This window comes from Xenopus laevis, chromosome 7L, assembly GCF_017654675.1.
Source record: "Xenopus laevis strain J_2021 chromosome 7L, Xenopus_laevis_v10.1, whole genome shotgun sequence".
Taxonomy (NCBI): domain Eukaryota; kingdom Metazoa; phylum Chordata; class Amphibia; order Anura; family Pipidae; genus Xenopus; species Xenopus laevis.
The window spans coordinates 107,947,389-107,973,200 of NC_054383.1; the positions used below are offsets into that span (position 1 = coordinate 107,947,389).

The following is a 25,812-nucleotide window of genomic DNA, read 5'->3' on the forward strand; positions in this document are numbered from 1 at the left end:
CAATGTTAGCCTATGGGGAAGGTCCCTATAGGCTTTCCTAGCTTTTTTGATCGAAGGAAAATCATTAGATCGATGGATTAAAATCCTTCTAATCGTTCGATTCGAAGGATTTAATCGTTCGATCAAACAATTTTTCCTACGATCATTCGAACTAACAAATTGCGGTAAATCCTTCGACTTCGATATTCGAAGGATTTTACTTCGATGGTCGAATATCGAGGGTAACCCTCGATATTCGACCCATAGTAAATGTGCCCCTAAATGTGTTGATTTTGCAGTATCTGGAATTGCAGAACTGATAGCTCATATGGAGTGTCTTTAGGTTCAGGTGTTCCGTTTAGGGTGTTTTATCTGGTTACATAATGATATGTGGGATATATGATGCTGTAGACTGGAAGCTTTGAGGTCATATTTGGTGTTGACACATTCAGGAAACATAGAACTTTCCAAATGTACTGTGTATAAAATAAATTCTGTTTCTGATATATATGTTTATAATATGGGAAACTATTGTTTTTTCATTTCTCTACGCACCAAAATTCTAGCATATTTTGAAAGCTTTGGTTGTTCTAAGAAAAACATTTTCCTGGGTAAACTGACAGCCCCCTCCAGGAAATGACCCTAAAGTGAAACAGCCTAAAATGCTGGGTTGCAAGAACTAGAGTTGCCACTCCCACTCAACAATTGCTTGACCTGGCTCTCAGAGAAAGGCTCCTAATAGTCTGTCATATTATTCTTTTTATTTAAAGAGTAAGCATTTTTGTTAAACAAATATATTTTACAAAATGATTATTTTCATCCTATCTATCCAGTGGCACAATTTGATTTTCGCGATCGTTCCCCTTTAAATAAGAAACCAATTGATTTGAGAGTTCATTCGAGGTATAATTATTTTTTTTTTTCATAAATAACCCCCTTAGACTTATTTCTTGAGTAGTATTAAATTACAGGCTCCATAAGAGCGGTTATCTATTTTTAAAATTTCCATCAACAACTAATAAATAAGTCAGACAAAAAAGGAAAATTATAAAGGTCTTTATTAATATATAATATGTATATATCATGAAATTTAAGAATAAAATCTGGACCACACATTCAATTATATATTTAAATAAAAATAATTTTTTTGAAGAAATATCTTCTGCCTTGTTTTCACTGTCAGTAAGGATCCTAAACATTTCCAAATTCATTTTCTTCTGTGTTATTAGGCGCACGTTTTACTTTAATATATACAATTAATATTCTGAAAGAGAAAAAAAAGGTTTCTTGTCAGATCTATTTGACTGATTTTTACATCATTAGTACTGCATTTTCTGCCATTTCCAGGAATAAGTTATATTATAAGTAATAAATATGAATAAAATAATCCTTATCAATACTGTTATATAGAATGTTTCATCCATGCTATATTATAAGGGTGACTGTTTCTGGAGCTGAATAGTTTGCCTCTTGGCCCTTTGCCTGTTTCAATGCTAGTGGTAATTTTTTGCTGAATTGGGCTTATATAATCAGGGCAGCCATCAAGGGGGACAGGGGGGAGAGTTGTAGGGGGCCCCGAGGGTAAGGGGGGCCCGGCCACGCCACACTTTCTTGATTAGCCGGGCCCCCCTGCTTTCTGAGAGCTGCTGACTTCGGGAAGGCAGGGCGGGAGCACAAGGAGAGGTATCTTCTGCCCATTACTTCCCCTTATTGGTCACTGAGTTTAAGTCCCAGTTGAGCTGCTCAGGGATTGGATAACTGAGGTTTGAACTTCTCCTCCAGCTCATCCAATCACCATGCAGCTTTTCCAGGACTTGAAATTCTATGACCAATAAGGGAAGAAAATGCTGTCACTGGAAGAAGATACAGCCACCTGTGCTCCCCTCCTCCCTTCTGTAGTTGGCAGCTCACTGACACACTAATGAAGTAAGTGTAACATGGCAGGGCCCCCCTAAAGGTAACCCTTTGTGGTCCCCGTTGTGTGGGGCCTTGGGCACCACATTTTTTTTAAACTTCTGGGGGGGCCCTGACCATCAATATTTTTTTATTAACATGTGGGAACCATAGCCACCAATGTTTTTTTTTTTTTAGTGTATGGTGGGGGGTGGACCTGTGGGGTGGGGAGGGCAGACCTGTAGGTGGGGCTTGTGGTGGGCGAGTCCCAGGGGGCCCAGGAATTTTTTTCACATGGGGCCCTGCGATTTCTGATGGCAGCCCTGTATATAATAGACATGTTTTTCTATTGTACTACATGGATGACAAGTTTACATTGATTATCAATCATTCCTTTATGGTCTTGTGACTAGGCCAAATGTTCTACATGTACAGTGTTCTACACATCACCCACATTGTAGAGTTACTAGTAGAAAACTCTTACTTTTAGATGTTCCTTAAAACACACACTTACATTGCAAATATGCTTATGACTATTACAGTGGCAGCCATAGCAACAATCATTATTGTAAATTCAAATGGATCCTCCTTGTCCTCTTCATTGATACCACCATTTGCTACCTTGGGAGCAAAGGCAGGGTCAGGCACATCCATAGATCTTGATCCGGATTCAGATTTCACTACACGAGCAAGCACAGAGTAGTGGTTAGATAATAGTTAATATACACACAAATGAAAAAGAGGGATATTTATTAGGGATGCACTGAATTAAGGATTTGGTTCGGGATTCGGCCAAGATTCAGCCTTCTTCAGTTGGATTTGGCCGAATCTGAACTGAATCTGATTCCCAAAAATGTCTCTTTCCCCCTTTCCCCTATAATTTACATATGCAAATTAGGGTCCGGATTCAGTTCGGTGTTTGGCCAAATCTTTCACACTTTCCACTAAAATAGTGGATTCGGTGCATCCCAAATATTTATTGCAAGTTATATTTGTATAGAAAAGCTACCTCATGCTAAGGTTTGGGGAAGATGGGCAGATTCGGGGAGATTTAGTCGCCTTGCTACTGATCGCCTCTTCGGCGTGGCGACAATCTCCCCGAACTGCCTTCTGTCTGCTTGAATGAAGAATCGCTTGCGCTAATGCACTCGCGGAGCTTCGATTTCTGAAATTGCCCGAAGTTTCCTCGTGAGGCAACTTCGGAAATCGAAGCGCTGCGAGTGCATTAGCGCAGGCGATTCTTCATTCAAGTAGGCGGAAGGCAGTTCCCCGAATCTGCCCCAACCCTAAAATTGAGAACTGCAGATTTGCACACAGTTAAAAAAGAGAAGCTATATTAACTCAAACAAATAATTCATGTAGAAGGAGCAAAGATACTTTCCTAATAAATACATTATACAGTACATACCTTTTACAATAAAGTCCTCTCTGGCAAAGGGAAACTTGGATTCTTTTGACCTTGCAGTGCAAGTATAATGTCCCGAGTCTTGACTTGTAGCAAACGGTTTGGCATAGTTAGATTTGCTGCCAGTTTTCAGTGGATGAATTTGAAAATTGTGTCTCTTAAAAGTAAAAAATATAAAATGAGACATTAATATACGGGTTAATAATTCAGGGGCAGATTTATCAAGGGTCAATAAGTAAATTGTGTCAAAATTTACACATTCTATTTTTAATCCCCATATTCGAATGTAAATTTCAATGTGAGATTTATCACACCTCGACCATGGAAACAGTCCTATTTGAATATTCATCGCCTAAAACCTGCTAAATTCATGTGCAAGTCAATGGCAGAGGTCCATTGAACCATTTGCTAATATTAATAGCCTTCCTGACATTCGAGGGTTTTTTCGGAGAAAAACTCAATTCGTACGAATCAAATATGATTCGAATTTTCGGGTGGGAACCATTCGATCGAATATTAAACATTCAAATTTTTCTTATAGGACCTCCCAGTTGAATTGTGAGTATATTCGAATTAAATAAAAAAATTAACATGAATTTGAAATTCGACCGGTGATAAAAGGGCCTCCCAGTGTCCATTATCTTTCGAATATATTGAAGGACCCTCTATTATGTAGAATAATACATGTATTTTCCATCTAAAACTATATTATACAAATGTCCACATTATAATCATTATATTTTCCCAAAAGACAAAATGCCACGATACCTTATCATAAACGTATTCGATTTCTTCCTCTATGTTGCCAAGGAACTTGAAGTTGCATTCAAAAGCTAGGTCTTCACCTTCATGAATTTCTATTTGGTGGGCTGGAAAATCACAAGAGCAAACAGTTACTAAGGGGCCGATTCACTAATTTCGAGTGAAGCATTCGAAGTAAAAAAACTTCGAATTTCGAAGTGTTTTTTGGGCTACTTCGACCATCGAATGGGCTACTACGACCTTCGACTACGACTTCGAATCGAACTATTCGAACTAAAAATCGTTCGACTATTCGACCATTCGATAGTCGAAGTACTGTCTCTTTAAGAGAAAACTTCGACCCCCTAGTTCGCCATCTAAAAGCTACCGAAGTCAATGTTAGCCTATGGGGATGGTCCCCATAGGCTTTCCTAAGTTTTTTTGATCGAAAGATATTCTTTCGATCGTTGGATTAAAATCCTTCGAATCGTTCGATTCGAAAGATTTTATCGTTCGATCGAAGGAATAATCCTTCGATCGTTCGATCGCACTATTTGCTTTAAAATCCTTCGACTTTGATATTCGAAGTCGAAGGATTTTAATTCCCAGTCGAATATCGAGGGTTAATTAACCCTCGATATTCGACCCTTTGTGAATCGGCCCCTTAAAGTTAAATCAGCTTAGCATTAATTTTTACCTTCTCTCCTTGGCATATTATCTGGTAAAATAAACCCTACTTTGCTTCAGTTGAAAGGAAAGAAATTATATTGGCCTTTCTTTTCTTGGGATTTACTGGGTTATTTGGTTTAAAAAAAAAAAAAAAAAAAAAAACTAGATTACTTACTCGAACATTTTAAAACTTCATTCAGGCAGTTAAAGTATCCAGGGCAGGCATTGCATTTTTTCTTTGTTTTCTTATCTGCAGAGACATTGATATTGATATTAGTATTTTATTTCTTGATGGAGGCACTGGCACATTACGGTGTTACTGGTTTAAATGTAGGCTATACCCATAATATAAACAGGACAGGATTAAGATTGCTTTGCATTATCAAGTCTATATTTTTAACACAACAATAAGGGGCAGATTTATCAAGGGTCGAATTTCAAAGTAATGGGAGTTTTTTTTTTGAACTCCCATAACTTTGAAATTCAAATAAAAAAAGACCAATGAAATGTATTAAAAAATCAAAGTTTTTTTTTTTTGCGGGTAAATAGGCTGTATTTGATCGTTCGAATCGAAGTAAGATCGAATTCGATTTAAAGTATTTTAAAAAACAAAAAAAGTCATACCATGAATCAATATTTTCTGCTAAAAGCTTCGATCGAATCCGCCCGTTTTTTTTACGCTTATTTATTATTACATTTTCCCGAAAATTTGCTTTGCGGGAAAAAAAATCAGATTTTCATGATTTTTTCATCCGATTTTCACTATTTTTTGGGTTTTTGTCAAGAGTTTTTTGGAATTTTCACCCGAAAACTCCAAAAACTTCGAGGTATTGCATGAAACCCAGCGTACATCAAAAAATCATTGGGAATTCTCCCATTGACTTATATGCAACCTCGACAGGTCTGAGATGCTGGATTTTCAGATTTGGACTTTTCCATCCTCTGAGTTTAATAAATTCCGAAAGATTTTATAAAAATAAAATCACAAATTTTTCGTGATTTTTGCATTCGGAGTTTAGTAAATAACCCCCTTAATGTACATTCATGTTTTAAAAAAGTAGTTTTGTAGTGTCAGTATCACTTTACCGGCAATTTATCAATTAGGAGTACTGTTGATGACTTACGAAAGCATGATCCATCGATGCACACACACATGGGACATTTGGCTACCATTTCTAAAAGAGAACAGAGAACATTTCATTAGTGGTCAAAAAACGGAGCTTTCCCAATGACTCTTGTAATAGAGGCAGAAAACAGTGGCTACAATGTAATTAGTTGTGATTGTATTATCTTTGCTTGTAAATTGAGGGCTATTTTAGGAAAGCAACATGATACAATAAAAACTTACCATCACACTTATTTTCATTTGTGCCTCCAACACAGAGTAAAGTCTGGTGATTGCACGTGCTACAGTCGATAACTTTTTGCTCCAGAACACCTTGCAGCAGCAAAAAAAAAATAAAAAATCATATGAATAATGCAAATCAGATTTCACTAACACAACTATTATAGTTAAAAAATTGGAGGTTCATATTATAGGCTTATTTTAGATGACTGTGAGAAAACACGCACAGTTCGGGGCAGATTTACTAAGCTCGAGTGAATAATTCGATTAAAAAATATTCGAATTTCTAAGTAATTTTTTGGGTAGTTCGACCATCGAATTGGTCAAATTTGATCGAATTCGAACGAATCGAGTGATTCGAACGATTCGAAGTAAAAATCATTCGACCATCCGATAATAAAAGTACAGTCTCTTTAAAAATAACATTGACTTCATACTTCGCCACTTTAAACCTACCGAAGTCCAGGGGCCCATTTACTTAGCTCGAGTGAAGGAATAGAATTAAAAAAACTTTGAATTTCGAATTTTTTTTTTTGGCTACTTCGACCATCGAATTGGCTACTTCGACCGTTGACTTTGAATCGAACGTTTCGAACTAAAAATCGTTCGAATATTCGACCATTCGATAATCGAAGTACTGTCTCTTTAAAAAAAACTTCGACCCCCTACTTCGCCACCTAAAACCTACCGAGGTGCAATGTTAGCCTATGGGGAAGGTCCCCATAGGCTTCCTAGCAATTTTTTGGTCGAAGAAAAATTGTTCGATCGATGGATAAAAATCCTTCGAATCGAACGATTCGAAGGATTTAATCGTTCGATCGAATGATTTCTCGTTCGATCTTTCGATCGAACTATTTGCGGTAAATCCTTCGACTTCGATATTCGAAGGATTTACATTCAGCAGTCGAATATCGAGGGTTAATTAACCCTCTATATTCGACCCTATGTAAATCTGCCCCCCCAATGTTAGCCTATGGGGACCTTCCCCAGCACTTTTCTACGTTTTTTTGGGTCGAATAAAAATCTTTCGATCGATCTATTAAAATCGTTCGAATTGTTCGATTCCAACGATATCATTTGATCGAACGATTTTTATTCGATCCAAGCTTTTGCGCTAAAATCCTTCGAATTCGATAATCGAATTAGACGGATTTTACTTCAAGGGTCAAATTCAAGGGTTTTTTAATAAAAAATCTTCATGTTTAATATGGGTCAAGGACTACTCCATATAAACATAGAAAGCTATTTAGATATGTCAGATTCATTTTCTCTACTAGGAATTCAGAAAAGAAAACCAGGACTATTCGCTCCTACTATATATATCTGACTTGCGCCACATGTCCTGGTGATGGCGCAATACATACCAGGCAGGACAAAGAGCTCAGCATATTTTTTTTTTAAAATTACACTAGTTTCAGTTAGAAACTAAAAATGATCAAGCTATCAGCAACCCATAAAATGTATATAATGCCCATATATAATTCTGTTTTACTTACCACAGTTTGATCCATCTATAAAGAGAAAAGAAGACAAAGACAAGTGTTAGTACATACAGTTATAACAATTTCCACATTTAAAGGCAACTAAATCATAAACATTGTAGTATGTGACACTCGCTGCTTATATGAATAGGTGTTTGGTGAGAGGGTGCGAGGCTCATCTTTTAGGGGAAAGCGATTTATCATAAAGTTTCAGTTATCTTGGGATCCCCATTTATTTGTAGCTAAGGGGTTTAAAAGAATATTGTGGGCAAAGATCTCATCTTCTACTGCGACTTGCTGGTGTGAAATATAAACCGCTTTGTATTAAAAATATAATATGTCTGTGACAATTTCACTCCCAGTGATAGCACCGTCTTTTCAAATGTAGATAATGGGATAGAATTGGTTACAGCCTCTACAGACAAGTACGGAATAGAGAGAGAAGGCGCACACCCTTCAATTAAACTACAGGGTGCTAATCCATAGGTGACTCCCCATAAGGGTCTCCAGACAGAATTGCAAGTATTAAGAGTACGCGTTTCGACCTTAAGGGTCTTCCTCAGGGGCACCTGCCTTTTTGATTTTTTGTTTATTTTGTGCAACTGAAGAAGACCCTTAAGGTCGAAACGCGTTGGGCTCACCTCCTTATGTTTTTTTTTCTGTATATTATTTTTTCTTCTTTTTTGTAATAAATGTATTTAATTTTTCAATCGGGTGTGCTATCCATTACTCTTAAAGGGATCCTGTCATCGGAAAACATGTTTTTTTTCAAAACACATCAGTTAATAGTGCTACTGCAGCAGAATTCTGTACTGAAATCCATTTCTCAAAAGAGCAAACAGATTTTTTAATATTCAATTTTGAAATCTGACATGGGGCTAGACATTTTGTCAATTTCCCAGCTGCCCCCAGTCATGTGACTTGTGCCTGCACTTTAGGAGAGAAATGCTTTCTGGCAGGCTGCTGTTTCTCCTTCTCAATGTAACTGAATGTGTCTCAGTGGGACATGGGTTTTTACTATTGAGTGTTGTTCTTAGATCTACCAGGCAGTTGTTATCTTGTGTTAGGGAGCTGTTATCTGGTTACCTTCCCATTGTTCTTTTGTTTGGCTGCTGGGGGGGAAAAGGGAGCTGGTGATATCACTCCAACTTGCAGTACAGCAGTAAAGAGTGATTGAAGTTTATCAGAGCACAAGTCATATGACTTGGGGCAGCTGGGAAATTGACAATATGTCAAGCCCCATGTCAGATTTCAATATTGAATATAAAAAAAATCTGTTTGCTCTTTTGAGAAATGGATTTCAGTGCAGAATTCTGCTGGAGTAGCACTATTAACTGATGCGTTTTGAAAAAACATGTTTTCCCATGACAGTATCCCTTTAATATCTACAGACATGTACAACATACAGTAGTCATATGGATCAATACCATCCCAGTAGTAGGGATTGGTAATTGAACTAAATTAAAATAAAATCTCTTTTGGTGGATGTGTGTACATTAATAAAGCTAACACAAAGCCTAGAACAGAACATCAAAGGGCATATTTATCAAGGGTCAAATTTCGAATTCGAAAAACTTCGAAATTCTAATTCAAAAAGACCAACCGGAATTAAGTTGAAGTTTTTTTTTGGCTGAATAGGTCCGTTTTCAATCAAATAGGTCCGTATTCGGCCGAATTCAAATTGTACGAATTAAAGTAATAGCACATTCGATCAAATTTGAGTTCCCAAAAAAAACTTTGATTATTCAAAGTCCCCCAATTGACTCCAAATAGGTTCTTGGAGGTCCCCCATAAGCTAAAACAGCAATTTGGCAGATTTTAGATGGCGAATGGTCGAAATTCGATATTCGAATTCTTTAATTTTTTTTCAAATTCAAATTCAATTTGGACTATTCCCTAGTTGAAGTACACAAAAAATAGCTCAAAATTAGAATTTTTTTAATTCAAAAATTCCCCTCGACCTTTGATAAATCTGCCCCTAAAAGCACAAAATATAATATACTATGTACAAGAATAGTAATAATGATTAAGCCAACTTACTTTTCAGATTTGGACATACACCTAAAAAGGAAGACAAAGAAAAATATTTAGAATTGCCTGTTTCAAGGGGATCACAAAGACCTTTAAATTGGTACTTTCAAAAAAACTCTTCAATATTAATAATAAAAGATATTTATGTACAGTTTTTATATAGAGAATAATGTGCCCCCATAGTATAATATAGGGATATTGTGATATAAGTGACTGTGGTACTCGATTGGTAATGATCGAATTTGTCTCGTTTCTCTGAAAAATCCGTGAAATTGCTAAAAAAAATTGTCAATAAGCGACAATTTTTTTTGTGCGTGACCAAATGCATTAAAGTCAATGGGTTTTTTTTATTGCGATTTTTTTTGCCTCAGCGACATTTTTGTCTTGGTCACAAATTTTCCCACAGATGGCGAAATGCAGAATTTCGCAACAAATCCATGGCTGTCGAAAAAAATTCGATCATCACTATTCATGATCTAGTATAGACACAAATGACATCACTATTATAACTGATTACATCACTAAGCACTATTTATAAGGATGTAATTGTGTAATATACATATTTATATATAGCTACACAACTTACGTTCATTTTCATAGCTGTTAAAGATGTTGTCAACCTTCACTTTTAGTTCTTGCAACTTTATTTCCATGAAGCCGAGAAGATCTTTGCCTATAAATACAAAAAAAAGATAAATATATAGGAGGGCCGGTATTTTTTTCCAGAAAAGGTGGCAACCCTATGTGTAGTATATTTACTCGGAATGCACTGAATCCACTATTTTGGATTCGGCCGAATCCCTGAATCCTTTGTGAAAGATTCGGCTGAATCCCAAACCCTAATTTGCAAATGCAAATCAGTGAGGGGGAGGGGAAAAGAAAGGTGTGCATGCAACTAAATTTTTTTTTACTTCCTTGTTTTGTGAAAAAAAAGTCACATGATTTAAAGGATTTGGTTAGGCCAGAGATTTGGCTCAATCTGAATCCTGCTGAAAATGGCTGAATTTTGGCCAAATACCGAATCCTGGATTCGTTGCATCCCTAATATTCACTATAATATATATATAAATATATAGGGCTAGAAAATTCGAATTTTGAGCTATTTTTTGTGCCCATCTAATACGTACAATTATAAATTAAGGGGCAGATTTATCAAAGGTAGAGGTGAATTTTCAAATTTAAAAAATTTGGATTTTAAGCTATTTTTTTGTGTACTTCGACTAGGGAATAGTCCAATTTCGATTCGAATTAGAAAAAAACCCGAAAATTCGCATATCGAAATGTATCATGTACTGTCTCTTTAAAAATTAGACTTCGACCATTCACCATCTAAAACCTGCTAAATTGCTGTTTTAGCCTATGGGGGACCTCCTAGAACCTATTTAGAGTCAATTGGTGGACTTTGAAAAAGTTTTTTTTGGGAAAAACTTTGAATCAAATTCGATTGAATGCGATATCAGTGGCGGAACTACCGGGGGAGCAGGGGGTGCGAGAGGGCCAGGGCCCGCACCTCCTCAGGGCCCCCTGCAGCCCGCGCCACTGAAATGCGGGCCGAAAATACGCGTATGGAGGGGGGTGGGGGCCCCGGCTGCGCGTCACGCACCAGGGCCCGCCCTCCTCTAGTTACAAAGCAACTTCAACTTAATTTCGGTTGGTCTTTTTGAATTCAAATTTCGAAGTTTTTTCAATTCGAAATTCGACTCTTGATAAATATGCCCCATAGTATATAGTCTTCTATTTGTCCATAAGAGCACGTGAATGTAACCCACTATTTCTCCTACTTGTTCAGGTCAATCCCAATACGGCTTATTTTACCGTTTAATCTTGAGGCCTCCATGGATTTCAGTATATTTCCGTACGTCTCAGCCAAGTCAGACATTCCGAAATAATCTGTAATAGAAATAAATGGTTATTAAAATATCAGCTTTCATTTTTTTTTGGAGTCTGAATTTATTTTATTTAAAATCAAGGTTCAAAATAAATCAATGGTCAATAAAACTTTCTCCTTTTCACCAGAATAAATGTTCTCTCTTGTAAGGCATGGAAATGATGCCTAATAGTTCAGTGCTACAAAATATGTCGGCACTAAATACATAATAATAATAATAATAATAGCTTAATTATTACTAACAGCATAGGGGCTAGTTACACATAGCAACCATTCAGCTGTTTGCTCTTATTTATTTTTTTAATTTGTGGCAGATAGTTCAGTGTTCATGGCTGATAGGTTGCTATTGCCAATTGTACTTCTGTTCATCTATAAGCTCTTATGTTCATATGTAGCTCTATATAATACACAAAAACCATGAATATCCTGTAAATGATATCCTTATAAACGGTGAGTTCTGATGTCATCACTTATAAACGGTGAGTTCTGATGTCATTTCTGTTACATGACTTACTGAAATTTGTGTATTATAATAAATAAAGTACCCCAGTTGCAAAATATGAGGATATTAGAAGTTACCTCGGAGTTCCATGACCTGTATAAAAACACTCGGCTTTGTGTTTTTATATGGTCATGAAACTCCTCGGTAACTTATAATATCCTTATATTTTACAAGAGGGGGTACTTTATTCAATATATATTCTATATACACATGTACTTTAGAGATTCAAATAAATTACACAATGCCGAAATGCTCTCGTATTTTTTTGGGGTCTTACACATTTTGAAAGGAATGCCATGGGATCAGTTGACTTACTTAATTAATATTTGTAATATAAAAAAGAAAATAATATAAAGGGGCATATTTATCAAGGGTCGAATTTCGAATTCAAAAAGACCAACCGAAATTAAGTCGAAGTTTTTTTTTGGCCGAATAGGTCTGTATTCGGCCGATTTCGAATCGTACGAATCGAATTAATGGCGTATTCGATTGAATTCGATTTGAAGTTCGATTTTTCAAAGTCCACCAATTGGCTTCAAAGGGGTTCTAGGAGGTCCCCCATAGGCTAAAACAGCCATTCGGCAGGTTTTAGATGGCGAATGGTCAAATTTGAATTTTTAGAGACAAAGCATGATACATTTCGAAATTCGAATTTTTTAATTTTTTGCAAATTCGAATCGAATTTGGACTATTCCCTTGTCAAGGCACACTTAAATAACTCGAAATTTGAATTTTTTTCATTCAAAAATTCCCCTGGACCTTTGATAAATCTGCCCCAAAGTATATCAATAATCAACAGCATAATTACAATACAGCATATCCTCCATTGTAGTCCCCCTCACTTTATCACTCATCCCGCTTACACACAGCCAAGCCCCCCTGAAGATTTTTTTTTGTGGGAGGCCTGGTTGCCGGTAGTTACACCACTGTCCATAATAATTATATAACTATAGCCTTATATTAAAAAATAACCATACCCTAAAACGGTACTAGTTACTGAATTCTTACACTGCTAATAATTACCTAGTTTCCTTGTATCATGTTTCGCCATATCCTTTTGCTCATTAGTAAAAAATGTTATCAGTGTCTCATATTCTCTCCTGGAGTACCAGTTCTCTGTTTCCAAATATTTAAAAAAATTCTCTGTAGCCTGCTCAGAATCCTTGCTACATTTTAGACACGATAAAAGGGTTACAGTAGGTGTTATTTGATTGAAAAATAATATTAGTAAAATTAAAATATTCATTGTTAAGTAGTAGAAAGATATTTTGCTTGTTCTTCCGTCGAAGCTTCCAGCAAAATGTTCAGCTGAAATCAAGTTGCACACAATCAACAGGCGACACTGTGATGTCATAATGCCATTGTTTGGTTGTCATGGCGATATAGCCGGCACTGCTTTATACCTGCTATGGATAGTTCAAGTGGAAGTTAGCTTGTTAAATGTTTGAATGTTAAATGATTTCCTTATGGAAGGATGTTTTTCTTCTTAAACAGCATTATTTATTTATTTTCAGCAGTGGAGCAATGTGAACTATTCCTGAAGCCATGTTTTCATATGTAGCTATATGCACATCTGATTATGATGTCATAATGACTGTGAAAAAAAAAAAATAATGATGTCATAATGACTGCGATTAACTTGTCTGCAAGCCTTGACGGGACAAAAGTGAATCAGGATTTAATATGGAAATAAAAACTATTGGTAAAATAAAAAGAAACATTAGTAAAATACAAATAAAATACTACAAAATGACCAATCTGCTACATTGCCTAACCTGCTACTTTTTTTGTTTTTTAAACAGTCCTTGTTTTCAATGAAAACTAAATGATGTTGTTAGAGTCTATCTCCCCATAAAAAAAACAACTTATTTTGACTGTTTATAACTGTCAAGTCAATTCTGAGATAAGGCATAGCTGAAAAAAAAGCCAAATAGGCTTTGATAAATGAGAAGGGGTAACAAACCGTATGAGGGCCCTATTCCAGGTTTAGTATCCCAGTCCTATTTCAAAAAACATAGGAATAGGATCTGTTATCAGGATACCCGTTATCCAGAAAGCTCCGAATTACGGGAAGGCCATCTCCCATAGACTCCATTAATCAAATAATTTATATAAATAAATATTCAAGCAGTACCTTATGTTTAATCCAAACTAAAAAAAGTAATCTTTATTGTAGGCAAAACCATCCTATTGGCTTTAATTAATGTTTAAATAATTATTTAGGGGCATATTTATCAAGGGTTTGAATTTAGAGTTTATAAAAACTCCCATAAACTCAAAATTTGAAGAAAAAAAACCGACCAATTGAAATTAAAGCAAATTTTTTAAATTCGGGTGAATAGGATCCACCTGCAAACTCTAATCGAATTTCAACTGAATTTCAAAAGTCGACCAAACAACTCCAAATTGATTGTAGGTGGTCCCCCATAGGCTAAAACACAAATTCAGCAGGTTTTAGATGACAAATAGTTGAATTTGAATTCTTAAAGGGACAGTACATGATAAATTTTGAAATTCGAAATTTGAATTTTTTTTAAACTCAAATCGAATTTGGACTATTCCCTAGTCGAATGACGCTAAAATAAACTTGAAATTTTTATTTTAGAATTTGGATTTTCAATTCGACCCTTGATAAATCTGCCTTTTATGGAGATCCAAATTATGGAAATATCCCTTAGACCCAAGCATTCAGGATAACAGGTACCTGTAATTCCAAAAAAATTCCAATTCGAGAATGCTCATTTGGGGATATTTATAAAGTGTGCGTTAAATAGGAGGCCCATTTATCAAAGTCCGAATTTATCTCAATATTTTCTGAAAAAAACTCAGACCAAATCTGCACGGGTTTTTTCTCCCTATATATTAATACACTTTCTGAAAATTTTGTTTGCGGGTAAAAAAACCCCGAAAAATTTGTGAAAAAAACTGAATGTTACAAGTTCGGATTTTATACAAAAAAAAAACGCGTTTCTTTTTGGCATTCAGAGTTTAGTAAATAACCCTCTAAATGTCTACAACATAACCAAAAGTAAATTTTAAGGTAGATTAACCCTTTTAAATAGCATTCTACTGAAGGCAGGTCCGGACTGAGAATTAAAATAGGCCCTGGCATTTCAGGTACACAGAGGCCCAATCAGCCCCCACCAGCCCACTAAATACTGACTGTCTATGGGACCTTATAGCAGCCCCTCTGGCATTTGCCAGAACCAACAGATTGCCAGTCCGGGCCTGACTGAAGTTCACTGAACAGGAAGATGAACAGCAAAAATACTAACACTTTTAGCTGCAAGGTCAAAGAAGAAATCCTTTATTGACTGGGGGGGAAGGAGGGGAGCCCCAAAAATTTTTCGATCTTTTTCAGGCTATCACCCATAATGTAGAAAACACGCCAGCGTTTTTTGGGACTTAGAAAAAATTTTGACTTTTTTTGAAGCAATCCCTATCTACTCTATTGCGCTTCGCCTGGTCTGAGGTGGCGAAGGAAGTCTAGCGTAAAAGGTAGCGTTCAGTACACTGCGGGCGTTAGTGAATTTGCGTTGTTACGTCGCTAGCGAAAATTCGCCAGGCGTAAGAGTGCGAAGTAACACTAGCAAAACGACGCCAGCGTTCGTTAGTGAATTTGCGCAGTAACGAAAATGCCAAACGCTAGCGAATTAACGCTAGCGTTCGGCGCTTAGTGAATTTGCCCCTAGGGGTCTGAGAGTATATACCAAAGTAGTAATAGAAGAGGTATGTGTTGCAACACTAGATTGATGCACCCGGGGTGTGTAAAGTGAAGGTCTCACCAACTCCCAGTGATAATGAAAGAAGAAAGAGATCCTGTGAGGCAGAGCAGATACAGGGAAGCAGTCTGGCAGCTTTAATTCACACTGAGCTTGAAATGCTGGTGTAGAGAAAGGCTTCCTGAATTCCTGACGAGATCCACTGTCACGGAGGCTGGTGGGAAATCCACAGTCCAGATCTGGTGTACACGCTGGCAACTCACTACAGGGCTGAAGTCCTAACTATCCTACAGGGATTACTTCCCTAACAATAGCTCAGGCAGCTGCACTAGTTCCAGTCACTATGATGGCTGACTGGAAAGGGTTAACTAACTCCCTGTGCTCTAATTATGGGATTCCCTATATGGGTACATGTTCTATAGGTGAAATCCCTAGCTTCCTACTCAGATAAATCAGCAGGAACACTCACAAGAGAGAAGGAGAGATTGCAGGCTGCTCTCAGTGTATTAGTCCATGCTTTCCTCTACTCTTCTTCCTGGTTAACCTAAGCCTCACTTTCATTTTGGCTCCAAACTTCTTTCAGAGAGGTCACAAGGTCAGAAGCAAATCCTTCTTGCTGATTGGCCAGGCTGTGGCTGAAAACTGTCTCACTGCAGTGCAAGCAGCAGCCATGCTTTTGGTGGATCCAGATTTAAAGTCACAGGGTTATGCAGTTAGGGAAAGGGCAAATAACACTTCCCTACACAGGTATGGATGGAGAATCTGGATTTCATGTTTAACTTGCAAAGGACTTTTATCATACAGCTTTATATGTTTGGGTGACAGGTCAGCTTTAACAAAAGCTTGCTTTGCTTCCCCTTTTAACAGGGTGGAGACAATATTAGAGTGGGGAAAGGGCAGTTTGGGGGCAAAAAATGGGCAGGTTGGGGATCTAGATGTGGGAATGGGGATTGAGGCCTTAAAGGGGTTGTTTACCTTTGAGATAACTTTTTAGTATGATGTAGAGAGTGGTTCATTTTTTATTATTTGTGGTTTTTGAGTTAAAGGAGTGAACCACTCCTTTAAAGGGTGGGTTGGGTAGTGGAACAGATCAGGGAGGTGAGGGGAAGGCAAGGCATTAGAAATGTTCAGACAAGTACATTGCCTGCAAATCTGTAATACAGATGATGACAACCTTGAACTTGAATGCCTTATTCCTGAACTTGAATGCCCCGGGGGTGAATTTGCATCACTGATACAGGCATGGGATCTGTTATCCAGAAATTCATTATCCAGAATTCATCAAGGAAGACCATCTCCCATATACTTAATTTTAATGAAATAATTCTTAAAATTATTTAAATTTAAAAATAAGAAATTAGTTTTTACTTTTTTCTTTGTTATAATAAAATGGTACCTTCAGCTTTAACTGTTGATTTACTAACTAGTCTGGTGCAATGCCAGCTGGGTGACAACCGGGAAAAAAAAGTCATTTGGGCAAACTTCTGCACTGGCGGGTTTGCCTCTTCTGTGATGTCAGAGCAGGGTGGTGCGGGTGTATAAACAGTGGCGTAACTAGACCTCCGAGGGCCCTGGTACAGAAATTTACAACTGGGCCCCCTAACTCCTGCGACCCCCCACCTCCACACTTTGGGCTGGAGCTAGGGTTGCCACCTTTTCTGGAAAAAAATACCTGCCTTCCTATATATTTATCTTTATTCCCTATTAATAACATTGGGATCACTGACCTTCCTATATATTTATCTTTATTCCTTATTAATAACATTGGGATCACTGACCTTCCTATATATTTATATTCATTCCCTATTAATAACATTGGGATCATATCACTGACCTTCCTATATATTTATCTTTATTCCCTATTAATAACATTGGGATCATATCACTGACCTTCCTATATATTTATCTTTATTCCCTATTAATAACATTGGGATCATATCACTGACCTTCCTATATATTTATCTTTATTCCCTATTAATAACATTGGGATCATATCACTGGCCTTCCTATATATTTCTTTTTATTCCCTATTAATAGCATTGGGATCACTGGCCTTCCTATATATTTATCTGTATTCCCTATTAATAACATTGGGATCACTGGCCTTCCTATATATTTATCTTTATTCCCTATTAATAACATTGGGATCACTGGCCTTCCTATATATTTATCTTTATTCCCTATTAATAACATTGGGATCACTGGCCTTCCCATATATTTATCTTTATTCCCTATTAATAACATTGGGATCACTGGCCTTCCTATATATTTATCTTTATTCCCTATTAATAACATTGGGATCACTGGCCTTCCTATATATTTATCTTTATTCCCTATTAATAACATTGGGATCACTGGCCTTCCTATATATTTATCTTTATTCCCTATTAATAACATTGGGATCACTGGCCTTCCTATATATTTATCTTTATTCCCTATTGATAACATTGGGATCATATCACTAACCTTCCTATATATTTATCTTTATTCCCTATAAATAACATTGGGATCACTGACCTTTCTATATATTTATCTTTATTCCCTATTAATAACATTGGGATCATATCACTGGCCTTCCTATATATTTATCTTTATTCCCTATTAATAACATTGGGATCAACCATCATTTTTACCAGCCAGGCCAGTAAAATCCTGACCAGGTGGCAACCCTAGCTGGAGCACAGTATTACTGACCTAAACAAACTCAAGCCAGGACCATTAGAGCTGATCACAGACTTGCAGCAAACTGGCTTTTCGCTACTTACAACATCTCAGCGGCCCCTTTTAGGAGGAGGTGCTTCCTGCTCTAATTACACTCACATAACCTAATAAGGGGTGGCTTATGATGGGACTTAAGGGTGCATGATTAAGGTGATCGAAATACTTCCCGCTTCAGGGGAACTTATTCGGTTCAGGATTTGCCTGAATCCTTCCTGAAAGAGTTGGGGTTCACCGGAATTCCAAAAATAGGGTTTGGGCCATACCTTGGCTCATTACCACATTAAGCACTGATTATAACAGAAACCATCAGTAAGCTATCTTTATATGGACATATTATATAGGATACTCATGGCTCTTGTGTGTTATATGAATATAATAAACAAAAGCCATGAATATCTTGTAAATCATATCCTTATAAACGGTGAGTTCTGATGTCATCAGTTATACACGGTGAGTTCTGATGTCCTTTCTGTCACATGACTCACTGAAATTGTGTATTATAATAAGTAAAGTACCCCCAGTTGCAAAATATGAGGATATTTGAAGTCACCTCGGAGTTCCATGACCTGTATCCTTTGGCCTCGTGTTTTTATATGGTAATGAATCTCCTCTGTAACTTACAGTATAATATCCTTATATTTTACAAGAGGGGGTACTTTATTCACCATCTATTTTATAGGTACTTTATTGCTCCTGTATTATATGTACTGCTTTGCACTGCATCCAACCTCAGTCTAAACTAAAGATAATGAAAAATAAGCACAAAGCATTGCCAAGCTTCTACCCTCATCTTGAGAAAGGACATTCTCCATCACACAGCATCCAATAAAGTTTGGTAGAGTAGCTCTTTCCCTAAATGTACAGCCCCCTTTTCCCCCACTGCATATTACAATATAATTCCTACCTTTCACCCCTCCCAACCCCCACTCTTCACAGCCACCCCACCCATAATCTATCCCTTGTCACCCAGACAAATTGTCTCTCTCCTCACTACACTTGCTGCCAGCCCCTGATTGGTCAGACTCTGAGGGAGAAATATAAACAAACAGATGCCAGGCGACTGCAGACAGATAGACAACTGAACCCTTTGGAATTGACTGTAAGCAGTGGCAGAACAACTATTGGTAACACATAGCTGCACTCTGTAAGCTGACTAAATAAAGGTGCCAATGCCCTGTCGTTCTTAGGGCAACAAAGTCAATATTCAGGTGTGTGCTACAATAGGCTGTGACAGCGGGTTCTGCGATATTACCTGCGGTCTGTCCCCTGAGCGAGTGCATGATCTGACTGAACTTTGTAGTTAGCAGTACCTGAGAGGCGACATCACACGCAATATCAGTGCGCCACCAGTGAGGTCACACGCAGCGCACCGCAGAGCACACCGCGGCCTCGAAGAACCCGCCAATTAACGTTCTCCTCACTCTTGTCCTGACTCATCTCCTGGGTTGCGAGCAGTGGCGATCCCAGAGGGGGCGGGCCTGGTGCGTGACGCGCAGCCGGGCCCCGCCCCCCTCTGTACGGCCGAATTTGCCGGCATTTTCAGCAGCGAACGGACTGCCGGGGGCCCTGAGGGGGTGCGGGCCCTGGACCGCTCGCACCCCCTGCTCCCCCGGTAGTTCCGCCACTGTGTATAAATAGGGAAGTGCCCTGGGTAAGGGTCAGAAGTGTATGCGGAAAGGCTGGTTAGGCTCAGCTGCGGGTAGACATTTTGTCGACCCACAAATCACTAATGTGACTTAAATAAACCTTTATAGCATTGGTGCTCCACCAACACCATCATGTTATCATGTTATCTGCGGGGATATAGATTTATAAAGCACAATAGGTGCTGTAGTCAATTCATACCTCCCAACATTTTGGAAATAAAAAGAGGGACAAAAAAGTCGTGCGTTACGCCCATTTTTGTGGCCACACCCCTAATTATCATGTTCATTTTACAAAATGTTGCAGGTTATGAAAGTTTGAACATATTTCTGTGTTTTTTTTCCAGTTATTACAGTTTTGCTAATGAAGGTGTGGCGCTTCGAAGGAAACTTCGGACGACTTCGGAAATCGAAGTGCCGTGAGTGCATTGCCGCAGGTGTTTTTTCATTGAATCAGGTGGAAGACATGGGGAAGCAGTTCGGGAGATAAGTCACCCCAAAGAAGAGGCGATTAGTCGCCGGGCGAATAAATCTCCCCGAAACTCCAGGTGTGCCCTTACCCTAAGCTGTAAGTCTAACTTTTCTCAAGGGACCTGTTATCTTATCTTGTTACAATGACTTATTTCCTTATCTCGACGTTGTTACAAAAGTATCTTATCTCCTGCTGTAGCTGTTCTGGGCTCTCTGCCAAAAGCCAATTAAGTTAGAAACTTTGTTTCTTTTTCTGGCTGTTCAGTGCAGAGAAAAGCAGGCTTTCCAGTATAAATGAGGGACTGCAGTTTGAGCTATCAAAAGACTGTCCCTCTAAAAACGGGACAGTTGGGAGGTATGTCAATTAAACAAAGAATTTAAACTTATTTTACCCTATCCCTATGCAACTTTGTCATGTACATTTATTTCAATACCGTTATGGATAATTATCATCATCTTAGTTTTGAATGGTTACATAAGAGCTTGGTTTAAAAAAAGAGCAAGTTTTAAGAGTGAACGTGTTAAAACTCTTTTCATGAAATACATTATGAGCATGTCCGCCTTATCTTTAATGATTAAAACAACCGTCCTACACTTACTGTATAGGCTTCTAGATTAGTGATGGGCAAATTTATTCGACAGGTGCCAATTTGCGGCGGATTTGCGCAATTTGCAACTGTCGAATAAATTCGCAAAACGGCAGCGAAAATTCGCCAGCGAATGTGCGCCACATTTTCGCCAGTGAATGTGCGCTGGTGTAAAAAAAATGGACGGCGGCGTAGAAAATGAGACTGGTGCTGTTTCGCAAATTTTTTGCCGTTTCGTGAATTTTGCGCTAATTTTTCAGCGAAGCGAAACGGTGCAAATTCGCCCATCACTATTCTAGATCCTTCCCATTATCATGTATTGCAATAGCCAAGCGCTATGATTCAAAATACACTATTAGACTTATGATTCCAATTTACACATTTTGTTATTTGTCATGATATATTTATGTTTATATTTTCTGCATCCCTATTCTATTCTACAGATCAACTGTGAAGGTTCAGCTCTGCTATTTATTGTTATTCTATTTTAAATGTACACTGTATAGTTTTATTTTGAGGCCTTTTCCTTGTGGTCTTCTGGACTTCAAAAGGATGGGCTGGTTGCTAGGGAAAATAATCCATAGCGACTAGTTTAAAGTTGAAATTCAAAGGGTGAGAATCTCATACCCAAAAAACGTGAAAATTTTGAAAGCCACAACAAATAAAAAGTGAAGTCTAAATGCAAATTGTATTCATGTGCTACTATATAAATCATACTAAAACTAACTTTAAGGTAGATTACCCCATAAAAGAGGAAACAGAGTCACACATCTGACGTATTCCCACAGCTCTAATGGAATTTACCGAAATGTGATATAGAAGCAGTACTGTTACACATTTATGCCAATATAATCAACATTGCAATTTACAGTGTCAATCTATAAGCCTTAGAATATCCAAACAGCAATATCACAAAGTGGAATCTCTCAGCCTGCTTTTAGACTGCAGGAATAAGGGTTACAGATATGTTTTATACTGAGCAAGGGAGAAGGGGGTATTGTGCCAGGGGCTAATAGTTAAAAATGCCAAAGTGAGAGGGTTTCCTTCCTCTTTAGCCTGAGAAAAAGATCACATATACTTCTGGATAGTTTAGTCATCTGTAGCAACTTAGTGGGTAGCATTTACCAGTCACCTGTTTGAGATCATCAGATAGATTGCTATGGGTTAGTAGACCATGACATATTTTTCTAGTTTTACTGGATTGATCCACTAGATTTAGATACAGGTATGGGATCTGTTACCTGGAAATATTCACGGGGTCCCTGCTCTCCGATTTATCCCTAGAGGTACTGGTCCCTCAAGGGCAGAAAGGCTTTACTGGGCCTTGGTGAACCCAGGCTCCCTGCAAAACACCCAGCTGGATTAGCAACCAGAAGCCAAAGAGGAAGATCCACCCCTAACCAAACATAATGCTACAGTGTGGAACAATGTGGTCATAAGACAGTAGGTCAATAACTGGAATATGTAAATTAGCAACTAGATACATGGGCATCTGCCCAGCAACTAGGAAAATAAGGAAGTGTAGGAATTTAAAGTCATAGGGGCATAGGGGCATGCTTAAACATATGGGTCCCTAGATTAAAGCTGGTTCACCTCTAAGTTAAGGATCATCGGAATGCGCACCGGGACATTTGCAGGACTTATAAATGCAAGTGCATAGCTAAAATTTATTGGAAATAAAGGATACAATAAAGGAAACAACGGGCAGAGGAGAGCACGGTTCACCTTTTAATTTTTAGTATGTTATAGAATGACTAATTCTAAGCAACTTTTGTCCTTCAATTTAGGGTTGCCAACTTTCGGCCCCTGACATCTCAGCAGGGGGCAGGACCATGACGTGGCAGTGACTGTGACATCAGGGGCGGGGCAATAATGCGGCGATTGGCCAGTCGCCATGTCAATTATAGGAAATACTGGAAAACCGGGCAGGTAGTTTTGACCCGGGCAGCCCGGGTCAAAATCGGCAGGTGGCAACTCTACTTCAAGGTCTGAATCTTTCCAGCTTTCAAATGGGGGTCACTGACCCCATCTAAAAACAAATACTCCGTAAGGCTACAAATGTATTGCCACTTGTTATTACTCATCTTTCTATTCAGACCCTCTCCTATCCATATTCTAATCTCTTAAGCAAATCAAGGCATGGTTGCTAGGGTAATTTGGACCCAAGCAACAAGATTTTTCAATTGCAAACTGTAGAGCTGCTGAATAAAAAGCGAAATAACTAAAAAAATAATAAAAAATAAAAACACATTGCAATTTCTCTCAGAATATCACTCTCTACAGCATACTAAAAGTTTATTTAAAGGTGAACAACCCCTTTAAGTTATTGCCTGCATTACTCAGGATATCTATCACAGTGACTATGTTTCTGTATATGTGCAGCCTTGTTATGAGTTAAATGATGCCTCTTTATAGATTGGAAAGATTTAAGGGCTTATTTACTAAATGGAGTGCAAGGGCAGCGTGCAATGTGCATTTTAAGGTTCCATGTTTTTGAACCCACAATTGCAAATGCTAGGTGGCTATGCTCTGATGCATTAAAATATGTACAATTTCAGTCGTACTTGATTCTGTAGCTGCAAATTCAAGGCATCAGTTGAAAGTCGTTTGGAACAGGTATAAGACCTGTTATATTATGTTTATTCTGTATTATATTATATATATTAATTATATCTTAGTTTGGGTCAAGTACAAGGTACTGTTATATTATTACAGAGAAAAGGAAATCATTATTTCTGTGGGAGATGGCCTCTCTGTGGGGGTCATTTATCAACACTGGGCAAATTTACCCATGGGCAGTAACCCATGGGAACCAATCAAATTGCTGCATTCATTGTTCTACTTGCAGCTGGCTTCAAAAAGCTAATCACTGATTGGTTGCTATAGGTAACTACCCATGGGCAAATTAGCCCTGTGTTGATAAATGAGCCCCTGTAACTCTGAGCTTTCTTGATAATGGGTTTCCAGGTAAATGATCCCACACCTGTACTAAGGCTGATTAGCAGAAGACTCTATGCATAAGACCTGCTTATCCAGATTTAGGGGAATTTAATGTGAACGTGCATAAAAGAATAAATAAAAAGCTTTTTATAGAATTTTATTTCACGTAGTCAGGTACATGTTCACTTTCATGTGATAATTATTATTTATTTTTATCTTAACCAAGGAAATTCTAGAAATGTGGAAATAACCTTATGTTTTATTTTATCTCTCCAGAGCTTCCTCACCATATAATTAGTGATCACCATCAGTGACATCATATGACCTATAACAATATTACGGGATGACTTCTGCCTTGCTAAACTATGTGTTTTCCATTAGCATGAATTACACAGAAATGAATACGGAATTTCCCCATTTGTAGTTTCATTTCATAAGGAATATATCTGTCCCAACAAAAAAAGGAATGTGGCTTAGACAACCAAAGCTTTAAGCATCTTGTGGTTTCCCATATTAATGTCAGCAGCAGCTGGGCTGTTATGTCAGAAATAGATCTGCCTTTGTGTATGTGCCACTCTGATCGTAGTCATTGCATGGTCAAGTTGGACTTACTGAGGGTTGGAGGAACCTTAAAGGATATGTAAACCTTAAAAATAAGTGAATGTAAAATTGATGAGAGTGTTGTTCTAAGAACTTGTGCAATGTACATTCATTATTTTTTTTTTAAATTCCAAGATATTAAATTCCAAGATATTAAACAGGTACTGTTAACATGAATTCATTTTGTTACAACAGAGCCACCTGCTGGTTATTTTTTTCGACCAGTCTGACCACCAGGTAGTCAAAAAGGTTGTCAAGAGAAAGAGGCTGCTCTGATGTTCTTCTGTCTAGGAAAAAAATTCGAAACGTTTCTCAGATCTTTCCTAACCAGAAAAACATTGGAGCAGCCTCTTTCTTTCTCCTGACAACCTCCTTGACTACTTGGTGTTCAGACAGGTCGGAAAATGACCAGCAGGTGCTGCTGTTGTAACAGAATTAATTGATGTCAACAGTACATGTAACCTTTAATATCTTGGAATTAAAAAAAATAAAATGAATGTACATTGGAAAACTTCTTAGAATAGCGCCCTTATTAATTTTAGATTCACTTATATTTAAGGTTTGCTTATCCTTTAAAGGGGCAGTTCACCTTTATATTAACTTTTAGTATGTTATAGAATGGCTAATTCTTTTCAATTGGCCTTCATTATTTATTTTTAATAGTAGTTTTAATTATTTGTTTATTCTGGCTTTTCCCAGCTTTCAAAAGGGGGACCACTGACTCCCATCTTAAAGGGGAACTATTACAAAAATGAAAATGTAATACAAGCGTCATACTGAAATAAGAAACTTTCTAAATCAATCAAAAAAAAAATTCTGTATAATTCTGAAATTCTGTAAAATTCTGAAATAATCAAGTTTATATTTACCATTCTACTCTCTGCATCAGTTTCTCTTCATTCTGTCTTCATGCAGGAGTTGGGTGTCAGATATTCATTGTCAGTTCCATTATCTCTTTTAGGGGGGCTTCCGTTCCTAGCAGATGTATAAGAGCTCATTCAGATAACTGTTTCCAGTACAAAATCTAACAAAATGACTGACTTTTGCACAAATCCTGCATGTAGAGAGACAGGGTTTCTGATTATTTTAATAGATATATGGGATTTAACTGTCATTCAATATCAGACTTCCAACTCTTGCATGAAGACAGAATGAAGAGAGGCAGATACTGACAAGGGATAGTGAAGGGTATCT

The 25,812-nt window shown here is 37.6% G+C and overlaps 1 protein-coding gene across 2 annotated transcripts; it reads right to left on the minus strand.

The window, feature by feature from the left end:
- Positions 1-1,020: 1,020 nt before the first annotated feature.
- Positions 1,021-25,612, minus strand: LOC108696643. 2 transcript variants are annotated; one of them, XM_018226176.2, is made up of 12 exons: positions 25,488-25,612; positions 11,360-11,434; positions 10,131-10,217; positions 9,554-9,574; positions 7,529-7,543; positions 6,036-6,125; positions 5,812-5,862; positions 4,863-4,937; positions 4,046-4,146; positions 3,281-3,434; positions 2,387-2,552; positions 1,021-1,243 (listed from the first exon to the last, which is right to left on the minus strand). In XM_018226176.2, the coding sequence occupies exons 2-12, from the start codon at positions 11,421-11,423 to the stop codon at positions 1,171-1,173; spliced, it is 897 nt and encodes a 298-aa protein (XP_018081665.1). In that variant the 5' UTR covers positions 11,424-11,434; positions 25,488-25,612; the 3' UTR covers positions 1,021-1,170. The 2 variants fall into 2 exon arrangements, with proteins under 2 accessions (XP_018081665.1, XP_041425390.1); XM_041569456.1 differs by lacking the exon at positions 25,488-25,612 and adding an exon at positions 12,958-13,380.
- Between the last annotated feature and the right edge of the window lie 200 nt (positions 25,613-25,812).

What these genes read in the sequence shown, in the direction of transcription:
- LOC108696643 (XM_041569456.1), bottom strand. Translation starts at nt 13,288, where the DNA reads ATGACATCACAGTGTCGCCTGTTGATTGTGTGCAACTTGATTTCAGCT. An exon ending in TGAAGTTTTAAAATGTTCGA is followed by an intron (nt 4,147 to 4,862) that starts GTAAGTAATCTA and finishes GTGATTTTCCAG; the next exon opens with CCCACCAAATAGAAATTCAT. An exon ending in GTCATAAGCATATTTGCAAT is followed by an intron (nt 1,244 to 2,386) that starts GTAAGTGTGTGT and finishes TTTCTCTTTCAG; the next exon opens with AATATTAATTGTATATATTA.